Raw genomic sequence first — 20,940 nt, 5'->3', positions numbered from 1 at the left:
GGACAAGCCAGAACAAGTTGAATCTGTCCTTATAAAGCTATAAATCTATCATGAATAGACACAAAATAGACACAAATACAATAATATAGTAGGTTCAAAAGTGCTAAATACCACATTAAAAGAAACAAAAGCAGGAATTGGTAGATGGAGGGTGACATGGGTGTGTGTGTGGTAATTTTCAATTTTTTGTAAGGCGGTCAGAGTAGGCTTCATGGAGAAGGTGACATTTGAGCTAAGACTTGAAGGAGATGAAGGAAATCTGAAATGTGGGTACTACATGTTGCTCAGAATTTGTTACTTAATTTATCTCCAGACTACATAAAAGTCATGATACTACCCATTTGAAGAGAGAAATAGCTAGGCAGATTTTTGGTTCTCTCTTCTTTATTTCAAGCAATGTCATTGCTGGAGAGAGATTAAGCAGACAGACTTCATTCAAAACAGTTCGAAACCTTTCATGCATTTAGGCAGGCATTTCATACATTTGGCATAGCACAAATTGTACTTAATTATTCATTTAGGATCAATATTTGAGAATAGAACTAGGGTTTGCTATAGATATTACTACTAAAATTTCTAGTGTTTTCAATATAAGACAGGCTCAATTCTCTGTGTGGTGTTTTTACAGCTAGTCAATAGTTTGAGCCTTCGGTTGGAGAAAAAAAAACTATGTCAAATGCATTAGCAGACTGAAAGTTGGTTTTCCAGACAAAACTGTAGATGAGCATTGCATGTGCACTGTGTGTAATTTTAGTTTCACATTTTGGCCACAATCATTTGGATTTCCCAATGATACATGGAAAGAAACTTAAGTAATACCTAATATAAAAGATTTTCCTTTTTATTTTTTCCATTTTAAGTAAAGGAAAAACAGCAGTTTTACTAGTTAACTGGAAAGCCTTTGCATATGAGATTGAGAAACATTTCATGACTGTATTGAAGAGACTAACTACCTTTGTACAGTTTGTCTAATCTCATTATTTGTATGTTTCACTGACATACTATGTATACATTGTCTTCTTTTTACTTTCTCAGATTTCAAGATAAGCTTTCAAAATTAATTGTTATTATATTGCTTTAGAATATTAAATATGATTGTCCTAGTGGAACAGAAATTTAACTCAGCTCAAATAATCATCAAATGGCTACTTTTGTTCAATTGGTACAAAAAAATAGAGAAGGGCACAAAAAAAGTAATAGTTTGAGTAACCATCCTAAAAAGGGATTTAAATTCAGAGGGCTTATTGGAAAGTGAAAGTGTATAAGTGGATTGAAGAAACAAAAGATGCAAAACTTCACAGGCCTGCTCCATACTCACCCACCCTCTCTCTCACAGACCTTGAGGCTGCAGTGGAAAAATTTTGTCAAAGTATGTAACAGATCCCCCTCAGCTATCCCTGGTGGCTTCATATGTATCTTATTTTTTAAATGTTGGGGATCAGATAAGGAAAAAGAAATGATCAATGTGGAATTGTTGGCATTGAGTCAGAAGGCTCTAAAGGAAGAGCTGAATACCCTTCATCATCTCTCCGTTGTGTGGATAAACAGTGCCTGAGCTGAGAAGGAAGGGAGGGATTTCCTTGGAACATTCTCTGGAACTGAGTCCAGCAGCTGGGGCTGTGCTGTGCATTGGTAAAGGCAGCATCTGTGCTCTGGTCCAGAGGGACCAGTGGAGCTGCTCTGCTGCTGCTTCTCTTGTCCCATAAAGCGTTCTCTGCCCACTTCATGAGGACACCAGCTGACTGTGCCATGATTCGAACCCTTCAAAAACTTTTACAATTAGAGAAACTTTAAATTATGTTAACCCAGACCTTCATAACCAGCAAAGGGACCTAGACCAACTGGGCCAGGAAGGCTTGAAGGGCTGCTATAGCTTTTTGAAAATTTTTTCAAAATGTGAGCGGCTATGACGGACACAGTTTTCTTCCTTTCTGGCCACACAGAAGTCTAGATGTCAGGGACATACTTAACAAGAACAATCAAGTGACCCATTTCCCTATCATTCAAAATAGGGGTCCTCAGTGCACATCCTCTTTGGGAAGTTTAGGGAAGGAGGAATGAGAGCTTCATGTGCTATCTTTTTAATAAGCACGTCGATGAACTAGTCCTTTCTTCCTTCATTCACTCACTCATTCATCCACACAGCAAATATGTTTATCAAAGACTAATTATATGACATTGGATGTGAAGGTTACTGAGATGAACACATGTCTGGCTCCCAAGGAGCTCACAGTCCAGTGAGAGAAAATGGTCTGAACAAACACTTGTTTGAATAAGAGATTTAAAATTTCTGTGATATGCGAGCACATTATTTCTACACGGAAGATCTTTAGTTAATGTCTACAGAATGTCCAGCATGGGCTTAGGAGCGTTTATTTCATATATTTTTCAAAATTTTTAGGTAGACCCCAATAATTTAATGTTAAAAATAGAATCACATCTCTCTTGGACAGTCAAAGGTTTCAATAATGCCATTTCTATACAGACTTTTTTGCACAAGTATAATTATATGAAGGAATGTAGCCCTAGGGTGTGGGCCATAGTTGTCAAGCAGCAGCAGTTCTGATGTCTGAGTTTCTAATTGTCTATTATAATAAGATGGTGGATTTGTTCTGCCATCTAGTGATTAAGAACTGAATTCTTACAAATAAATTTAAAAGCACCTAATCTTTGTGAGAAGACAAATCTCTGAGGATATATGAGAAACACAGGACAGTTGAGTTACTCTCAAACAAAACATGGTCAGATAAAACACATCTCTTCTCTCTAAGAGATTAGTGCCAAGATGTTTGTGGTAATGACTTTGCAATGGATTGGTTTAATTTGTTGGAACATTTGATAAGGGTGAAAGAATCATGTAGCTTGGAAGATAAAATTTTTGGAAGTTACAACACCATGGAAGATTACAAAATAATGGCAATACAATCAGATATCTATAATCTTCCTCAATTTTAGGAAAATTAAAGAAACATACATAGAAAAAATACAAGTGTCAAAGTATTTTGATTTTGGAATTCTTTTTCAGATTTTATAAGAAATAATTTTTAAATTTCTGGACCTTCAATTAAGGTTAATGTTAGCTTGCATTATTTTATGATTTCTATAGAGGAAACAGGAGGGTGGTATTGACCCTCTCAGAATGTCATATGAGAATTCTTACTTAGTTATTTTTTAATAATATTGTCATTCATAAATAATTATGTCATGACTACTTTACTGTAAATTGGCTGCAATTTTGCTTCCTATTTTACTTTTCTTTTTCATTTAAATAAACATCTATGTAGAAAACAGAAGGGACAACCTAATCATAAGGTACACAACTACCACGTACAAACTTGAGAACTGCAAGACACCCTGTATTTTCTACCCAGTGTTTCTTTGTACATGTCTTTCATTCAGACACGAAAAATCAGAGTTCACTGAGTTTTTGTGCCCTCTGTGATGTGCATGGATTCTGTGCCGGGGAAGAGAGGGCAGGTTTTAGCAGCGAATGTGGTTTTTCATCTCCTTGCCATTTAAAAGCACTCCAACTAACTTTCCACATCATATTAAATTTAATTATAAATTCTCAGGGAGAAAAGGACCAGTGATGACTCAGAGTATAAAACTAACTTTTAACACTGTCATTTAAAGCAAGTAATATAGTGCCCGTTGGATTGAGGTCATGCTGTCTTAAACTTTCAGGAAGAAACTGACCTTCTGTGAGTTAACACAGACTGAGAGAATGTGTCTTTTTATTCCAACCATGAATGAGCCACAGAGAACAGGATAACTCACCCCTGAAGAGTCTCTCACATATTTTAATGATGTTTAATCAACAACATCATTGTATGTCATCTCGTTTTTTGTTTTTCACATTCACTACTTCCCCATATATAATTGTTTCATCAGTGAAACTGAGATCTACTTCACAATGATAGTATATATTTTTGAGAACGGAATAAATATACTTCCAATATTTTGCACATGCAGTCCTAGGCACATACCCACTTAACCCTCAGTAGATACATGTGAACACTTTTGCCTCCCAGGGTGTGGGAAGGGAGAAGCAAGCTAACAGAACTTGTGGTGTATCTCATTTTCAGTCAATGGTATTTAGTGCTTGTGATTGGATATTTCTTTCTCAATCAAAAAATTTAATGAACAAAGTTATTCTTTTTTTACTTAATGGAGTAGTTCGATGGACTATGGGTGTAAGTCCATTTCTATATAGGTTGTGTTTTGTGAAAACATTCACCATGGAACTACATTGTTTCAAAGTGGTTTTTCTTCTAAAAGTAACACTGCTTATTTGATGTACAAATTTCTTATGTTTTCCAAAATAGTTCTGCAGGAAAGCATATTAAAGCAGGATACTTATTTTCTCCTTAGTTTAAAATGCCTATAGTAATGCTGGATAGACAGAGCCAATATTGTTTTATTGAGTAGCTATATATTATGTTACTGTCTAGTGGTGGAAATAAGAACATAAACAAGGAAAAAAAATGAATACTAATTGTGATAAATCTTATGAAGGCAGTGATTTTTGCCTAGCCATTCCATTTTAGTAAATATTTAATTACCTTGCATATAATACAAAATGAATGAATCACTGGATGGATGGGTGAATGGGTTCTTTAAGGAGTTCTGTGAAGCATTTCAATTTGGTGAAGGAAGTCTACTTTTATAGGGTAGTCAGAGAAGAATTGTGGGGGGCAGGTGACAATTAAGCAAACCATGATAGTGAGCTATCAGAGTCTGAGTTGAGGGATGGAAAGGTAGTGCTAGGCAAAGGGGTCAAGTTGTACAAGGACTGGGAGGGAGGGCCTTTGGGCTTGAAAAAGGAGCTTTGAATTTAAGTAGTTGGAAAGCTCCTGAAGGAATTAAGCAAGGATTATATGATCCACATTATGTTTTAAAATACTATAGTTTTGTTTCTTAAGAATCACAAAGTTAAAGATGTAATATATGTGTTTATTTTATAGTAAATGTATAAGAGAACTACGATGTGTATAACTGTGTGTATGTTTTCCAAATCTGCATTAAATTTTTATCTAAATATAAGAAAAGTATTTGGCAGATATTAGGTTATAGCTTACCATACTGTTTTGGTTGTGACTTTCCTTAATTAATTTTTTTTCCTTAATTAATTTTAATGCAAAGATAATGAATGCATTACCTGTATAAGCTTTGCATTTCCACTACAGTTTAGGAAGCACCTTTAGTTTCGGATGTTTAGTGGAAATCTATTCCATGAAATGGGTCACCATTATTCTTTTTTACCTTAATGTTTAAAATGAATTTAAGTTTTTCTTCATGGTATGAGAATATATATTGTCTTCTGTTGTTGTGGGATTTACTAATGGAAAATTTCTGGTCAGTTTAAAGTCACATAGGGTTCACCAGACGCTGAAATTTTGTATTCTCTTTGGAACTGTTCTTTTCCTGCTTTTCAAATGGTTTATTTTGATCCTTCTTACATGATCTTACCACGTTTGGTTATTTGTATCTTCAAAAATGACCTTGGGAAGCCTCTCTGACTTAGTATACTTAACTTTGGATCACTTTTCCCCCCCATAATGCTAGAATATAAGTATCATAATAATTTAATTGTGAATTACATGCTTTGTCTTTAAATACTAATGAAGTAAGTTCATCTGTGTTTTGCCTCCTTAGGAAGTTATTGCTTAGCCCAGAGTTTTTTAGAACCCACAAGATGACTCACCTTCTTAAATATTTCCCAGATTCCAAAATTTCAGAAGATTACTAACCTCCTTTTTTTCTTCTTATTTTAGAAGGATATGGTGAAGAAATAGCCTGCACTCAGAATGGTCAGATGTACTTAAACAGGGACATTTGGAAACCTGCCCCTTGCCAGATCTGTGTCTGTGACAATGGCGCCATTCTTTGTGACAAGATACAGTGCCAGGATGTGCTTGAATGTGCTGACCCCGTAACTCCCCCTGGGGAGTGCTGTCCTGTCTGTCCACATACAACTGGAAGTAGCAATACCAATTTTGGTAAGAATACTTAGGGCCAACTCAGAACTGGTCCAATGATTCATCTTTATAGTAACAGTGTTTTTTGCTCTCAGAATTCAGCAACCCAAGAAAACAATTAAGCCACTATTCAGTGGTCTTTGGGGTTAATAATTTCTCTCACTCACTTTATCTAACAGTAATGAAAATAAAGTTATTTCTTGTCTTCTTAAAAACCAGGGAATTTTTTTGGCTGCATTTTAAGTGGTTATGTCTAATTTGAGAATTCCTTGTAGTACTTAAGATGGTCATTTGTTACCCTATCCATGCTGGGCGCCTCCAAGATATTTGTTGCTTTTCTGTGAAGTCCATTAATATCTAAGAGGAGATCTAGAAACACATTTCTCTTCCCTGGTGCCAGCTTTGACCTTGGTAATGGAATAATAATTTCTAATGTAATTTATTGCCACAGCACCCTCTATTACAGTGGCTCAGAAATGCAGAATGCTTTTAATGTTGGCTAAGAAAGACGAGAATGAAATGGATTTCCTTGAGAAAACAATGATATAAATTACTGGTTTTTAAAACTTCTTTTTTGGAGAAAAGTGTCTGTGTTTAACATAGCCTGTGTATTTGAGTAACATGTTAGAAAAACTTCCATATAAGAGAAACAAGTTCATATTTATGTGTTTAATGAACCAGGTAAGATTAATATTAAACTTTTAGGTTATTTGTTTTAGCAGTCATGAATGGAGACTTGCATGCATCCTTGTCAAGACAGTGCCAAGGCTTTATTTTTTCCCCCAAATTTCACTGCAAATAACAACAAATATGATGAAGTATTCAAAAGTATTTTCATGGAAACATTACACAGTAATTTACCAATTATCCTCTTGGGTATCTTTCAACAGTGACAATTTGCCTGGAATAAATACCCAAACTTAATTTTTAGCCAGGTAATACAGAAGATATAATGGGAAGAATTAAAAACAAGACACCAAAGGGCTACCTGAAGTAGATACAATCTGCACAGAATCCCCAGGAGTAAAGCAAAATTAAACCTGTGGGAATAAGCAAGTAGTATTTTGGGACAATGGTGGCAAATATCAAAAAACAGAGCAAAATACACAACTTCCTACAAATAGGTGGTTTACGGAAGCCCAATTTGTTCCAAGATGAATAATGAAAAAAAAAAAAGATGACAACAGCATTGATACAAAGATACTATAAGGAAAAAGGTAGGACAGTTTAATGAAATTTATGAAATAAAGAACACACTAGTAAATATACTATCACAGAACAGATAAAAATTCTGACCAACCATTTAACCATAAACTAAATAAAACTTAATGAAATAATTGAAAGAAAGAACGTCATAAATTAGAAATACAAAAAGAAGAAATAATGAGTAAATAAGTAGAAGGATAACCAAATCATCATAGGGAAATGAAGATGAAATAGGAAGGTGCACAAGGAGAATTGATACTGCAGAAAATACAATAAGGGATGTAGAAAATAGAAATGAGAAAAGTAAAAATAAAAAATAAAAATAGGGAAAAGGATTTGAAAGAAAATAATATAGAAGATATGTAAAGGATAGCCCTAAAGAAGAATCCCAAAGAAAAAATAAATGCAATAGAGCAGAACAAATAATGACATAATCCAAGAAAACTTTTCTGGAGTAAAATTAAACTTTCATTTTTGATATTGAAAAAGGAAACCAAGTGGCTAAAAAAATTGACCCAGAAGAGTCAGCATAGAGACATATCTTAGTAAAGTTATTAAACTTTAAAGAAAAAGAGTCTTTTGGAAAATCAGTGAAAAAGAATGGATAAATTCTAAAATGAAAAACTATTCAGATTAGTCACAGATTTCTCCATAGTAATAATATTCAATATCAGAAGAAGTGGAACAATATCTACATGTTTCTCAAGGAAAACAATATGTGGAACCAAAGTTTAAAGATAAATCCATTCTCTCCTTCAAATATAAAAGTTATGGAAAAAACAGTAAAACACACAGGGACTCTGGGAATCTTTCCATAAATTTCTTAGGGAAACTAACTATGGGACAAACCCAAGACAACCAAGAGTTAATTGGTGAATTTGTCAAAGAACTGACATGAGCATTGATATATTTAACTCTAGAAAGAGACTAAAACAAAAGTGCAGTTTAGGGTGACCGATGGGAATGTAAATGTTATTGAATCTGACAATATAGAGATAATACAACTAATAATAAATAATGAGAGAAGACAAAAAGGGGCAAAGTAGAGTTGAGTTTGCTAATTCCTCACCTTTAAGAGGCAGAAGTCAAAGAATATCATGCAAAGCTGACAAATCATATAGAAGAAGTATAGTAGCACATTTAACACCACAGAGATAAATACTAGGGCATTTTCTGTCTTAAATTGCATGCTGGAAGAAAGTGTGGGGGTCAGAGAACAAATAGGAAGCGCTGTAATTTTTATCACTGCTCATTTTAATAGAGCTAACAGAAACTGTCTAAATAAAGATATGAGTAATATAAAAGAATAATGTTAAATAGTAGAGCCAATATATGAATCTTCTCAAACATCAGAAAGACTAACATACCAAACAATACAAATGTTCTTGAAAACATTATGAAACATTTTTTTAAAATATAATGAAAAATCTACAGCTATATTCTTAAAAAATTGAAAAAGAAAGAATAAAATTATGTGCATTTAGCATCCATCTCAAAAAAATTAGAAAAAGAACAACAAAATAAGCTGAAAATAAGCAGAAGAAATTCATAAGGAAAAAATGAGTTGAAAAGTGAGAAAACTGAAATACAGTAGAAATATGTAAATTCAAAAGACAGTACTACAGGAAATCAACAAAATAAATTAACCATAAAATAAGAAATGGTAATGGGAAAATGACCAAATGAAAACAGAGAACATAAAAGAATAATAAAAGGTTTCTTTGCACAACTTTATGCTGATAAATTTGAAAACCTATATGAAACGGATACCTTTCTAGGAAAATATAATTTGCTAAAACTAGCCCTGGTAAAAGGAGAAGAAGTGAGCACACAGATTTCCCTAGAAGAAATAGAAAAATTTGTAAAGCAGATAGACCTACAAAATGTAGCAGATGATTTCACAATTGTGCTAAACCATTACAAAACAGATTATTTTAATGCTGTTTAAGCTCTTCTAGAACATGCAAAGAGAAGGCATACTTCTAATGACTTGTTATGAATGAAGTACATCCTTGATAGCCAAATGTGGCAAAATTGCACAAAAAAGAAAACTATAATCATATAAATTTACTTAATATTTTTAAATTTATTAAAAACCATAAATAAAATATTAAATCTGTTAGCACATTAAAAGGATAATTAGCCATGAAAAAGTAGAGATTATTCCTTAAGTAAAAGAATAATTCAATATTAGGAAAGCTATTAATAAAAATAATTAAAAATAATTATCTTAGCAGATCTATTAAAAAAAATCACATGCTTTTCTCCATAATTGAAGACATTTGGCAAAGGCAAATAAATATTCTTGATGTAGATACTTAGTAACTTAGTAATAAATGACATTTCATTAACATAAAGTATTTACATCTCAGCTTAGAAGCTTTATTATATTTAATAATAGAAGCATTACCTTTAATGCTAAGAGCCAACTCAGAATTGGTCCAATGATTCATCTTTATAGTAACAGTGTTTTTTTACAATTGTGTACTTACAAAACCTGAGGGAATAGAGTAAAAAAATACTACAAAACAATTTAGTAAGATAGTGCAGTATAAAATTAACAAATTAATAGATATACTATATACAATTACCTCATAGAATAAATAATAGGAATAAAACTGTCTTATTTATAATAGCAATATATAGGATAAAGTGGCTAAGGATAAACTTCATACAAAATTTGCAAGACCTATCTGAAGAAAACTTTAAAACACTACTAACTCAAATGATGACTTTAATAAATGTAATGTTCTATTATGTTCTTGGTTAGGAAGACTAATAATAGAAAAATTAATAATAGTGACCTCCTGCGAGAAGTGAAATTTGGGAATTAGAGGAAAGGGGACAAGAAGATTTTTCACTGTATAATTGTATACCTTTATTAATATATTTTGGGTTTGTTTTTTTTAACCATGTGAATGAATAGCCTACTCAAACAAGTATAAAAAACAGAGCATACTGATTGAAGATAATTAGTTATAATTTTAATGGTCAATGTTATAATTTAATGAATTTTAAATACTATATAAAGGATGTTAAGAATAATCACATAACGTCAGAATTTTCCAAAGGGATGTATTATTTTGCCTCCTACGAACATATTGATCCAAAACAACTTTTGAATTATATCTACTGGTGACAGGGAAAGCTGTTTAAGTTAAATTCTGACTCTAAAAATAATTATTGAAATAAATATTTAGGAGATTCTCAATAACTATATCTGAATAAAATAACATATTTATTCTTTTCTTTTTATAGGTAGAGGAAGAAAGGTAAGTTTTACTTTGCATAGTTTCATTTTTGTAAATTTTTAAAATTCTAACGCTATCCACATAGGACTGTGCTTTGAAGTGTTTGGAAACCTTTTGTAAAGTATAAAGTACCACACAAATATAAATATATGAGCACAGTTTAACTACTTTGATTATAGATTATAGATGCCTCTGGTTTATTCACTTTGGTAATTTTTGTTTATAGATGTTTCTTCCAGAAGGCTGTGAATCCCTTAGTGATTGAGACTGTGTCATATTAACCTTTGTATTACTTGCATTTATCACAGCACTTAGTATATACCTTATATATATTAAATGTCTAATTCATGTCTAATTAATTTATTTATTAAGGTCTAATTAATATATTAAATGTCTAATGAATGTCTAACAGAAGGAAATAAGGAGGGAAGGAAGGAAGAGAAGGGAGGGTATTAGTTCTACTTCAGTGGAATCGTGGTCTCTCGCCCATTGATTGGGAAGTAAAGATTCATTTAAAAGAATTAATTGAACGTTTTGCCAAACACACATTACCTTCCTTTCTCTCCCCTTCTTCACATTCAAGGAGCCTAAAATCTAATCCGAGAGACAAGCCTTACACTCAAGAGGACAATATTGGGGTATAGCCGTGGTTTAGCCACTTGTCATCTGGACATGGGTAATCCCAGTCAGTGAAGAGAGTTCCATTCCCTTGGAAGTGCTCTCCGTTTTCTGGTTATGTTGAAAACTATGGAATTTGCTCTGGTCTTATCCAGATGCGCTGGGCACAGGAATCAAGAATGGAAATGAGCAGTCATTCCAATTTTCATGGCAGATTTTAGACAGCAAATTTAAATTCTTTGCCTCTGCATGCAGTGGAACTTTGGTAAAGTGATAATCAGATAATGCAATGCAATACCTTCATGGTAAATGAAAGTGATGCTGTCTATCAAGAGGGGGTCCTTGTCACCTTTACATTTTTTGGTTCAGAGGGCAACACCGTAAATTTGTCTTATTTGACATAAATATCAGTGAAGCTATTTACATTTGAATATATGTTAAAGGAGAAGGACTACAGAGTCCAGCTCACATTTAATTTACATCTGAAAGCTATAAAAATATGAAACATAAAGGTTTGAGTATAGGCCTCAAACAAACTAAACAGATAGGTGAATAGGTAGGTAGATAGATAAACAATCTGTGAAATAAAAAAAGAATGACGGTGAGAACTGCCCTGATGTAATCAATTTGATTTGGTTAGTAATCATCCAATTTGCTGAGGGACAACTGTCAGGCTATGTCATTTAGTTTACTGCCTTTTCCCAAAGGTGGAATGGGACAGCTGGACACACTCAAAACAGCTGTTAATTTAGCATGCTTTAGTTATGTGCTACTGTCTTCATAACCCTGTTATTTATTATCAAGCGTCATCAGAAATATGAGAGCAGAGTAATATTATATAAATACATTTTGTGCTTGGTTTCTATAAAATTGATTTTTATTTATAATTCATTCATTCATGTTAACCCCCAAATAATTACTGAGCCCTTGTTAAAATCCTGTGGGAGGCAAATAATACAGATGACATGATGCTGGGAAAAATGCTGTGACTGCTTCCATGGTAACGGCATGCTATAAAAGTGATGAGGCATGTCCACAGAGCATTAAGTGATGAATAACAGATGAGAAGTAAAATAAACTGTAATTCTCATCTGAATCTGAGTACTTGAATTTTATGTTTCCCAGGGGTATGGAAATCAAATTTAGTAAAATTATCATTCCACATAAATTGATTTATTCAAAGCCCATATTAACAAAAGCAACAAATATTTACATATATGGCTTATTTCCAAAATAAGAAAAATCATAGAATCATTAGATAAATTTGTTATCAGAACCTGATAAGAGAACATTTAATCCCATATCAAGTATTGTGGAACAATAGGAGGCTCATTTTTCTAATTTTGCCTGAAATAATTTCTCCTCCCTTCTTGTTTTTCTAGACTTGTTCCTAAAAGGAACATTTTCTTCAGTATCATTCTCATAAACTCCTTTATTTATTGGACACAGATTTGCATACCCTCTCTGAACAATTAAAATTCTCTTAATATTTCAAAGAAAGCTCTTTTAGCTCTTAAAAGGTTAGCTTTTAGCTCTTAAAAGCTCTTTTAGCTCTTAATTTGTATTACTTTCATGTTAAAAGTGGAAAGACCTAGTCTAGAAGTTAGTGCAGAAATAAGCCTGTTCTACTTTGCCTCCCATATGTGTTGATCCCCTATTCCTCTAGTCTTTTTGTAGGTGTGCTTCAGTCTACCTTGAAGCATCCTCCTGCCTCTGTAGAGCCATTTCCAATACTTTTTTTTTTTAAACATCATTATTGGAGTATAATTGCTTTACAATGGCGTGTTAGTTTCTGCTTTATAACAAAGTGAGTCAGCTATACATATACATATATCCCCATATTTCCTCCCTCTTGTGTCTCCTTCCCACCCTCCGTATCCCACCCCTCTAAATGGTCACAAAGCACTGAGCTGATCTCCCTGTATGTGGCTGCTTCCCACTAGCTATCTATTTTACATTTTGTAGTGTATATATTAGTCCATGCCACTCTCTCACTTCGTCCCAGCTTACCCTTCCCCCTCCCTGTGTCCTCAAGTCCATTCTCTACGTCTGCATCATTATTCCTGTTCTGCCCCTAGGTTCTTCATAACTATTTTTTTTTTTTAGATTCCATATATATGTATTAGCATACAGTACTTGTTTTTCTTTTTCTGACTTACTTCACTCTGTATGACGGACTCTAGGTCCATCCACCTCATTACAAATAACTCAATTTCGTTTCTTTTTATGGCTGAGTAATATTCCATTGTATATATGTGCCACATCTTCTTTATCCATTTATCTGTTGATGGACACTTAGGTTGCTTCCATGTCCTGGCTATTGTAAATAGAGCTGCAAAGCATTTGCAATACTTCTGAATTCTCAGTTTATTCCTGACTTCACGAGTATTAGCTGCCTCAGCATTAGAATCGGCAAGTACGATCAGGGTACTGTTCTGTCATTGAGTCCACCATTAAGACTGTCAAGATTGTAAAATAATGTTTTAAATGAAGACAACATCTAAGAGTAAAATACTGAGGCATTGATTAGGTAAACCAACTCAGGTACATGATGGAAAACTAAGATTACCAGAATGTTAACAGTGATTATCTCCTGGGCATGAGTATGATATTTAGTTTATCTCTCTGTTTCCTCTATTTAACAATTCCCTACTATGAACTCATGTTCTTTATATAATCAGATATAAGAACAGTATATGTAAAAGGAGAAATTTAATAAAAGAGAATTCATTATCGTTGCATTTTCTATAGTTTGGATATAAGCCTCAATGCATTCATTCTCTGTAATTGCCTAGGAAAAAACATTTTTCATAGTGCATTAATGAAAATTAATATATTAATTAATTAATTGAGAACTTCTGTGTGTCCAGCTGAGAATATAAAGTAGACATAATCATGACCTTGGGGAGACCAAAATCTGTTGGAAGACAAATTCTGAAATAAATAATGCAAGCAAGTACGTGATACAGTAGAGGTATATAAAGATTCAATTCATCCAATATTATTTAGACTATATACTTGACATCATGCTATAAGAATGCAGTTTTTGATAATCTAAAGTTCTAAGAATCAAAAGAAATTCCATCTATATCTGTTGTGTTAGCTACATCTATTATAAGAGCAAATTAAACTTCCTGACTTTATTTAAGTTCTGATAGTTTCTTGTGTTATTTTTTACTTTCCTGTTCAGTTAATGTTTTTTCTAGATTTTCCACAGATATTGAGAATTACCTGACTAATATTATTATGTCCTTTCTTTTCTTTCCTTTTTTTTTTCTTAAAAGACAGCCATACATCTCTTGTTATTTCTCATATTCTTCCATGAGTTAAAAACAAAGCGATGGCAGGCTTTTCAGAAATGGCATCTGATAGGTTACTAAAAGCTAGGTGGCATGTAATATGAGTGTGAAAATTCAAATATGTCCACATTTCTGGATTTTCTCTTTGGGTTTGTTTACTGTAAAAACTGAAGGGAAACAACTTTATACATTTCACACATTGGATTAATTTTCTTTTCATGTCTTTGAGATTAGTGTTTTTTCATGAATAATGTCTGACTAAATATTTTAAAGATTGATTGTTAACTTTTTTCTCAATTTATTTTTTTACCTTTCTTATGCAGAAATTTCCAGTGTTTATGTGGAATATTCTAATATGACATGTTAATGCTCAACAAGCCACATATTTTGCTAATTGAACTTTTATTTTGTTTCATAGGGACAAAAAGGAGAACCAGGATTAGTGCCTGTTGTAAGTATATATGTATATACTGCTTTCATGTACCATTGATAAACTTAGTTATAGCCTTGTATTGATATATTATTGCTTATATACATACTTTCAAAAACAGGGAATTTATTTTATGACCAAGTTTTTAGTATAAAAGAAGCAAACCAAAATAGATCAATTCTTTTTTTTTTTTTAATTTATTTATGGCTGTGTTGGGTCTTCGTTTCTGTGCATGGGCTTTCTCCACTTGTGGCAAGCGGGGGCCACTCTTCATCATGGTGCGGGGGCCTCTCACTATGGCGGCCTCTCTTGTTGCGGAGCACAAGCTCCAGACGCGCAAGCTCAGTAATTGTGGCTCACGGGCCCAGTTGCTCTGCGCCATGTGGGATCATCCCAGACCAGGACTCAAACCCGTGTCTGCTGCATTGGCAGGCAGATTCTCAACCACTGCGCCACCAGGGAAGCCCCTAGATCAATTCTTTAATACAGCGTTTCATATTTATTTTTCACAATTTCCTGACTTTTATTGTCGCATGACTAAAGGTGTAAATTAGGGTTTTACAAAATTAAATATAATGTATGTGAATATAAAGTGATAGTTAAGATGTACATTTTTTATAGTATAAATAGCCATATAATCCAAACGGAAAGGCATGATTTAATGTGCCACACTTCTGGAAATATGTTATGCCATTATCCTGATTTAAATTCTATAGTGTATAAGAGTTCTTAAGAGTTATTTAGACTTGTAGATGATCAAAAAGTGTATCATTAAAGAGGATGAAAGTTCTTCACCACTCTCCTAGATTTTAAAGGAGTTATCATCATTTTGTCAAGACAGAAGTATAACATGTTGATTTATTTGACAATATTTGCATTTTTGCTTTGCTTTTCAATTGGCTTGTCTTTAATAAAGATTCCGTAAAAAGTAAACCGTTCATATTGTTTTCTTTCATTTAAAAACACAATGTCTAAGATGCTGTTTTAAGCGCTTTCCAAATATTTATTTGTTTGTCTTCACAACAACTCTGAGAGGGAGGTAATTTCATAATCATTATCACCATTTTACAGAAGAGGGACCTTAAGTACACAGACGGTAATTACTTAGTCCAAGGTCATACAACTGGTTAGGGAAGGGATGGAGTTAGGATTTGAACCCAGGCCTCTTGGCTCCAGGATTGGTGCTCTCAATCACTATACCAGTACTGCCTCCCTATATTAGAGTTTAAATTAGATAATGTCTTAGCTTTATAGGCTAGGAGGAAATGGGCATCAACTATCAACATCTATTTGTTCTAAAAAATTCACTGGGCTTTTGTTGTTGTTCTTATTTGTTAGACTATTAAGTTTTCGAAAACTCTTTAGAAACTTTATCTTTACATATTATCTTGTTTATCATTTAGGTAACAGGCATACGTGGACGTCCAGGACCCTCAGTAAGTAGTTTCCTCCAATATTCATGGTACTTTTAAGTTCTTTGAGATACTGAATCTTTATGGATATTATATCTATGAAAAGACAATAGACTATAAAATAATGATGCTTGATTTCTTGAAACATTTTGTTTTGAAACATCCTCAAGTTTAAGAAGTCCTTTGCAGCAGTGAATGATATTGATGAACCCTAATTAGGTTAACTGTACTCATTGAAATTAGGGCATATTAGTCTGTTGTTTGACAATGATTAAGGGTAGACTCCTTTTATCTGTGTAATGAAACAAACTGTTAATTTCATCTGTTACTATAAAATTAAATCATATATTACATTAGAGTTTGAGAAATTATGCATCAGATAGCATATTTCTGGTTTAGCGTAAAAGACTATTGATTTCAGGTTTGGATTAGTGGTAGCATTCACAGGTAACCAGATGGATAAGACACACACACACACACACACACACACACACACACACACGCACACACAATTCCTATAAATTTTAAAACACATTAAATTAACATAAGTGAAATACTGATACGCTTTAACAGACCTGCTATAGTCCTTCTGAAGCTTTTGCTTTGAAACAATACTGTATGTTGACTTGAGTAAATGAACAGTCTAATTTTTACAACTTGATTGAAACTCTTTTGAAGAGAAATAAAATTCTCCTGGCAACTGCCATTTTCTGGGGAAAAAAAGGTTAATTTAAGATATCAGCACAAAATGCCACTTTTGAAATATAATGATTTGTTATTTAAAAAATATATATTTATTTATTTGGCTGCATCGGGTCTTAGCTGTGGCGTGTGGGATCCTTTGTTGCAGCGCGCAGGCTCTTTATTGCGGTGCGTGGGTTTCTCTCTAGTTGCGGTGTGCGGGCTCTCTGGTTCTGGCTCACGGGCTCTGGAGCACGCGGGCTTAGTTGCCCCGCTGCATGTGTGATCTTAGTTCTCCGACCAGGCATCGAACCCGCGCTCCCTGCACTGGAAGGCGGATTCTTAACCACTGGACCACCAGGGAAGTCCCAATCATTTGTTATTTTAATAGAGAAATAACTGCAATTACCATTTGGAAAATTCTCAGTGGATTTTAAATATATGATGGAGATGATGCAATTCTAAATCAAGTTAAAAAAAAGATACTAGATACTTGAAGGCACACAAATTAATAGTAGAATAAGAGGCCTTTCTTTCCATTGCTTTCATCAGCAACTTGAATAGTGATGAACAGTTTGGGATATCATGTACCAATATGAACTCATACATTCCGTCAGAAAATTGGAAATCTGGAGTTTGTACGATTTTGTAGTTCTCAAATCTGAATCGTAAGTTTTTGTGTCTGAGACAAGACAGCAATGAAACAATCCTTACAAATTTACAGTTATTGTTCAAACTAGTATATACAGCTCATTGGGCACCATGATTTTACACTTCTTTTCAAGTCTTTAAGCTTCAGTGCTAAAAAAAACAGCCTTTCTATGCACACAGAGCTTTTATATACACATGGGCTTATTTTCTGTAGTTTTCAACTGAATTAAACTTAAAAAAAATGTGATATTTCTGTTTTCCAATTTTCTTATATCGGGAAACCTTTAAAACAAAAATGCCTGAAGTATATGTGTTTTGCAGGCATAACCATTGTTTTCTGTTTTAGGGACCTCCAGGATCACAAGGACCAAGAGGAGAGAGAGGCCCAAAAGGAAAACCTGTAAGTTGGCAGTGGAGTTCCCTTTTTGCGAATTGTACTGTGTACTGCATAAGCCCGTCTACACTAAGCTCCCTGGATGCAGCAAAGAGCCAGTGGCACCATTCGTTTCTCATTTCTATTAAACGTGACATAGAATTCAGGTCATGCGGTAATTGCGTATCGATCCTGATTCAGAGGAAAGCATCACATGCTAATAATTACCTAACATCTTCTTAGATATCACAGATGATATTTATTTGTCCTTTAGGGGATCAAATTAAAATAAAGTAGAATCTAAGGAAACATAATGAGTACCTCATGTTGTTTTCAGAGGTTGTAAATCATGACTTAACAATGCCAAGAATGCATTGTTGAGATAAAACACCCAAGTTCTGTGATCTGTGGTTGCTACAGGAATAACCAAATAGGATAAAGGAAAAAGAAATTATTAGAGGACAAAATTTTCTTTCAAGTGGTTGTGTAATGAATTTATTTCCTAAGTAACACGGGCTTTTTCACTGAGCGGCTGCTGCGGAGCTATCAAAGGAGTGATTTTAAACATCAACAAATTCATTACCAAAGGGAACATCTTTAAATTTAAATAATCAATTCTATATTCTTGAGATAAGACATGAGGTTATCATATAATACGTGCCAGATTTTTCTCTTATTACCAAGTCCTACTGTAGCAATTCTTTTGTTTTTTTTATATCTCACCCTCAAAAACTTATGTCCTTTATGTACTAAATACCTAAACGAATTTGTATATTGCTGTCATTATCCGTGTTACAATCAGAAAAATTTCTACTGCTTAATTTTCTGTCTAATGATATCTACTAAAATTTAACTCTCTATGGATTTTTAACCTTCCAAAGATGTATTTATCCATATCTAAATGGGAAAAATAGATGAGCCAGGAAGGAAAAAACAACTTTAAATATATAAATAAGGATAAAACATATTTTTAGATCATGTCGCTAGGAACTCTTGCCACTGGTTTCATCTTTGATACTGTTTTTTGCTTCTACACATTTCACCAAGTATAGGGTGACGCCAGTACTGTTTCCAAACCACAGCTGGAGTTTTGGATGGTATTTGCAGGTATGCAGGTAAATGACAGTGGCCCCAAGGAAGGAGTTCATAGCCATGTAGGTGGGCAGCAAAGCTGTGTCCCAATTCCCTTCCCTTATGGCCCATTCTTCATTGCTGTTCTGCTGAGCTACCTCACCGGTGTTGGTAGCTTAAATGCTGTTGGTAGATCTTCAGATGTCTGTCCAGGGTCTAGGATGACAGAGACAGGTGGAAGATGACTTCAGTTGGGTGGAGGGTGGGTGGTCATGCAGAAAACACTGTGTATCAATGTACTTGTGCCCAGAATAATTGATAAAACTGAGTCCTAAGTCTAGGTAGAAGTTGCTGTGGAATTAGTTGCTGGAATTCCAGAATTTCCGTTAGGATTCAGTGAATCTACTCCTCAGTCCTCTTACTCTTCTCTCCTCAACTTAGTATGTTATATGCTCCATTTCCTATCTTGGTTAAGTCTGAGACAATCAATGTGAATTGTGTGTGTGTGTGTGTGTGTGTGTGTGTGAGTGTGTGTGTATAAAACTTCGAGGAGTAGTTATTTACCTGGAATCAAGCAAGACAGTCCTGGCAGATACCCAAGGAGGAAATTTGTTCCTCTCTTAATCCTAGCAAGCAGTGGTGTGATGGTAAATGTTTAATGACTGACTTATTTAAAAAAAAAAAAAAAGGTCATGAAGAACCTAGGGGCAAGACAGGAATAAAGATGCAGACCTACTAGAGAATGGACTTGAGGATACGGGGAGGGGGAAGGGTAAGCTGTGACAAAGTGAGAGAGTGGCATGGACATATATACACTACCAAACGTAAAATAGATAGCTAGTGGGAAGCAGCCGCATAGCACAGGGGGGAGATCAGCTCGGTGCTTTGTGACCACCTAGAGGAGTGGGATAGGGAGGGTGGGAGGGAGTGATTCACTGTTATAAAGCAGAAACTAACACACCATTGCAGAGCAATTATACTCCAATAAAGATGTTTAAAAAAAAAAGAATACGCCTTTAGCTTTTGCTGATTTCCCTAGTGTAAATACTCCCACCAGGGCTGTTTTCAAGATACTGGCATGACATTATAAGATACCTATAGGTAGAATGTTTTGCCTCAGGTCCCAAGACTTGCAGGAGATGCTTACCTGGACAAAAGCTGTGGCTGACACAATATAGGCTGGTACTGCAGTCATAAATACCATTTTTCTCCCCTTACTTCATTACCATCAAACACTACAAAAGCTCGTGAAGTAGAGCACAGTTTCTCAATCTTAACACCACTGATGTTTGGGGCCAGATCATTCCTTATGCACTGTAGGATGTTTGGTAGCATTCCCGATTTCTACCCACTAGATGCTAGTAGAAACACCTGCCCCCCTCCCTCATACAATTGGAACAAATAAAAACGTGTCTTGGTGTTGCCAAATGTCCCCTGGCAGTGGGGAGTGGGGGAGGGGAGCAAATTGCTTAAGATTGAGAACTACTGATATAGAGATACTCTCTTGAAGCCCTCATTACTAGCCAATGATCATAATGACTGTCTCTCATCACATATCCTTAGTTTTAAGTGTATTGTCCTGGTAAATTCATAGTGACAAACCTGTCAGGAGGTAGACAGTCAATGAATGGTGTGATGAGTTCTAATTGCACAAGACACAACCTCTATAGGTCTCTTCCCTCATCTGTAAAATGGGGAATATACCAGTTATTACCAACTCTAACATTTCATAGTGTGTGTATGTGTGTGTGTGTGTGTGATATTACTAACCATCAGTGATTAAAGTTCTTTACAATTTGGGGTCATTATTATTCCTATTTGTGAATGTTTAAATGTTGCCACCTAGTGGCAATGTACAAGTACTTTTTATTGTGGTTTGCTGCCTGAGATAGTGGAGTATCCTGGGGGATGGGAAGGAATGATTATAAATAGAATACTTACCTTAATATAAAACTTATGTGATTCAGCAC

General features: G+C 34.3%; 2 protein-coding genes across 2 annotated transcripts in view; both read left to right on the top strand.

The window, feature by feature from the left end:
• Nucleotides 1-10,700, top strand: part of LOC309963284 (collagen alpha-2(V) chain-like) — a gene marked incomplete at its 3' end in the record, with an annotated part of 71,649 nt that extends 60,949 nt beyond the window's left edge. The window contains exons 2-4 of the mRNA XM_082841583.1: nt 5,775-5,999; nt 10,443-10,456; nt 10,662-10,700. Of these exons, the coding sequence (XP_082697709.1) occupies nt 5,775-5,999; nt 10,443-10,456; nt 10,662-10,700 (278 nt within the window). The remainder of the gene's footprint in view (nt 1-5,774; nt 6,000-10,442; nt 10,457-10,661) is intronic.
• A 3,355-nt stretch (nt 10,701-14,055) lies between these two features.
• Nucleotides 14,056-20,940, top strand: part of COL5A2 (collagen type V alpha 2 chain) — a 67,982-nt gene continuing 61,097 nt past the window's right edge. The window contains exons 1-3 of the mRNA XM_082841848.1: nt 14,056-14,803; nt 16,186-16,218; nt 17,873-17,926. The gene's annotated coding sequence lies outside the window, so the exon portion shown is untranslated. The remainder of the gene's footprint in view (nt 14,804-16,185; nt 16,219-17,872; nt 17,927-20,940) is intronic.

The sequence above is a fragment of the Leucopleurus acutus genome, assembly GCF_964270905.1.
Source record: "Leucopleurus acutus genome assembly, chromosome: 6".
Taxonomy (NCBI): Eukaryota; Metazoa; Chordata; class Mammalia; order Artiodactyla; family Delphinidae; genus Leucopleurus; species Leucopleurus acutus.
This window is presented reverse-complemented; position numbering and strand designations above follow the sequence as displayed.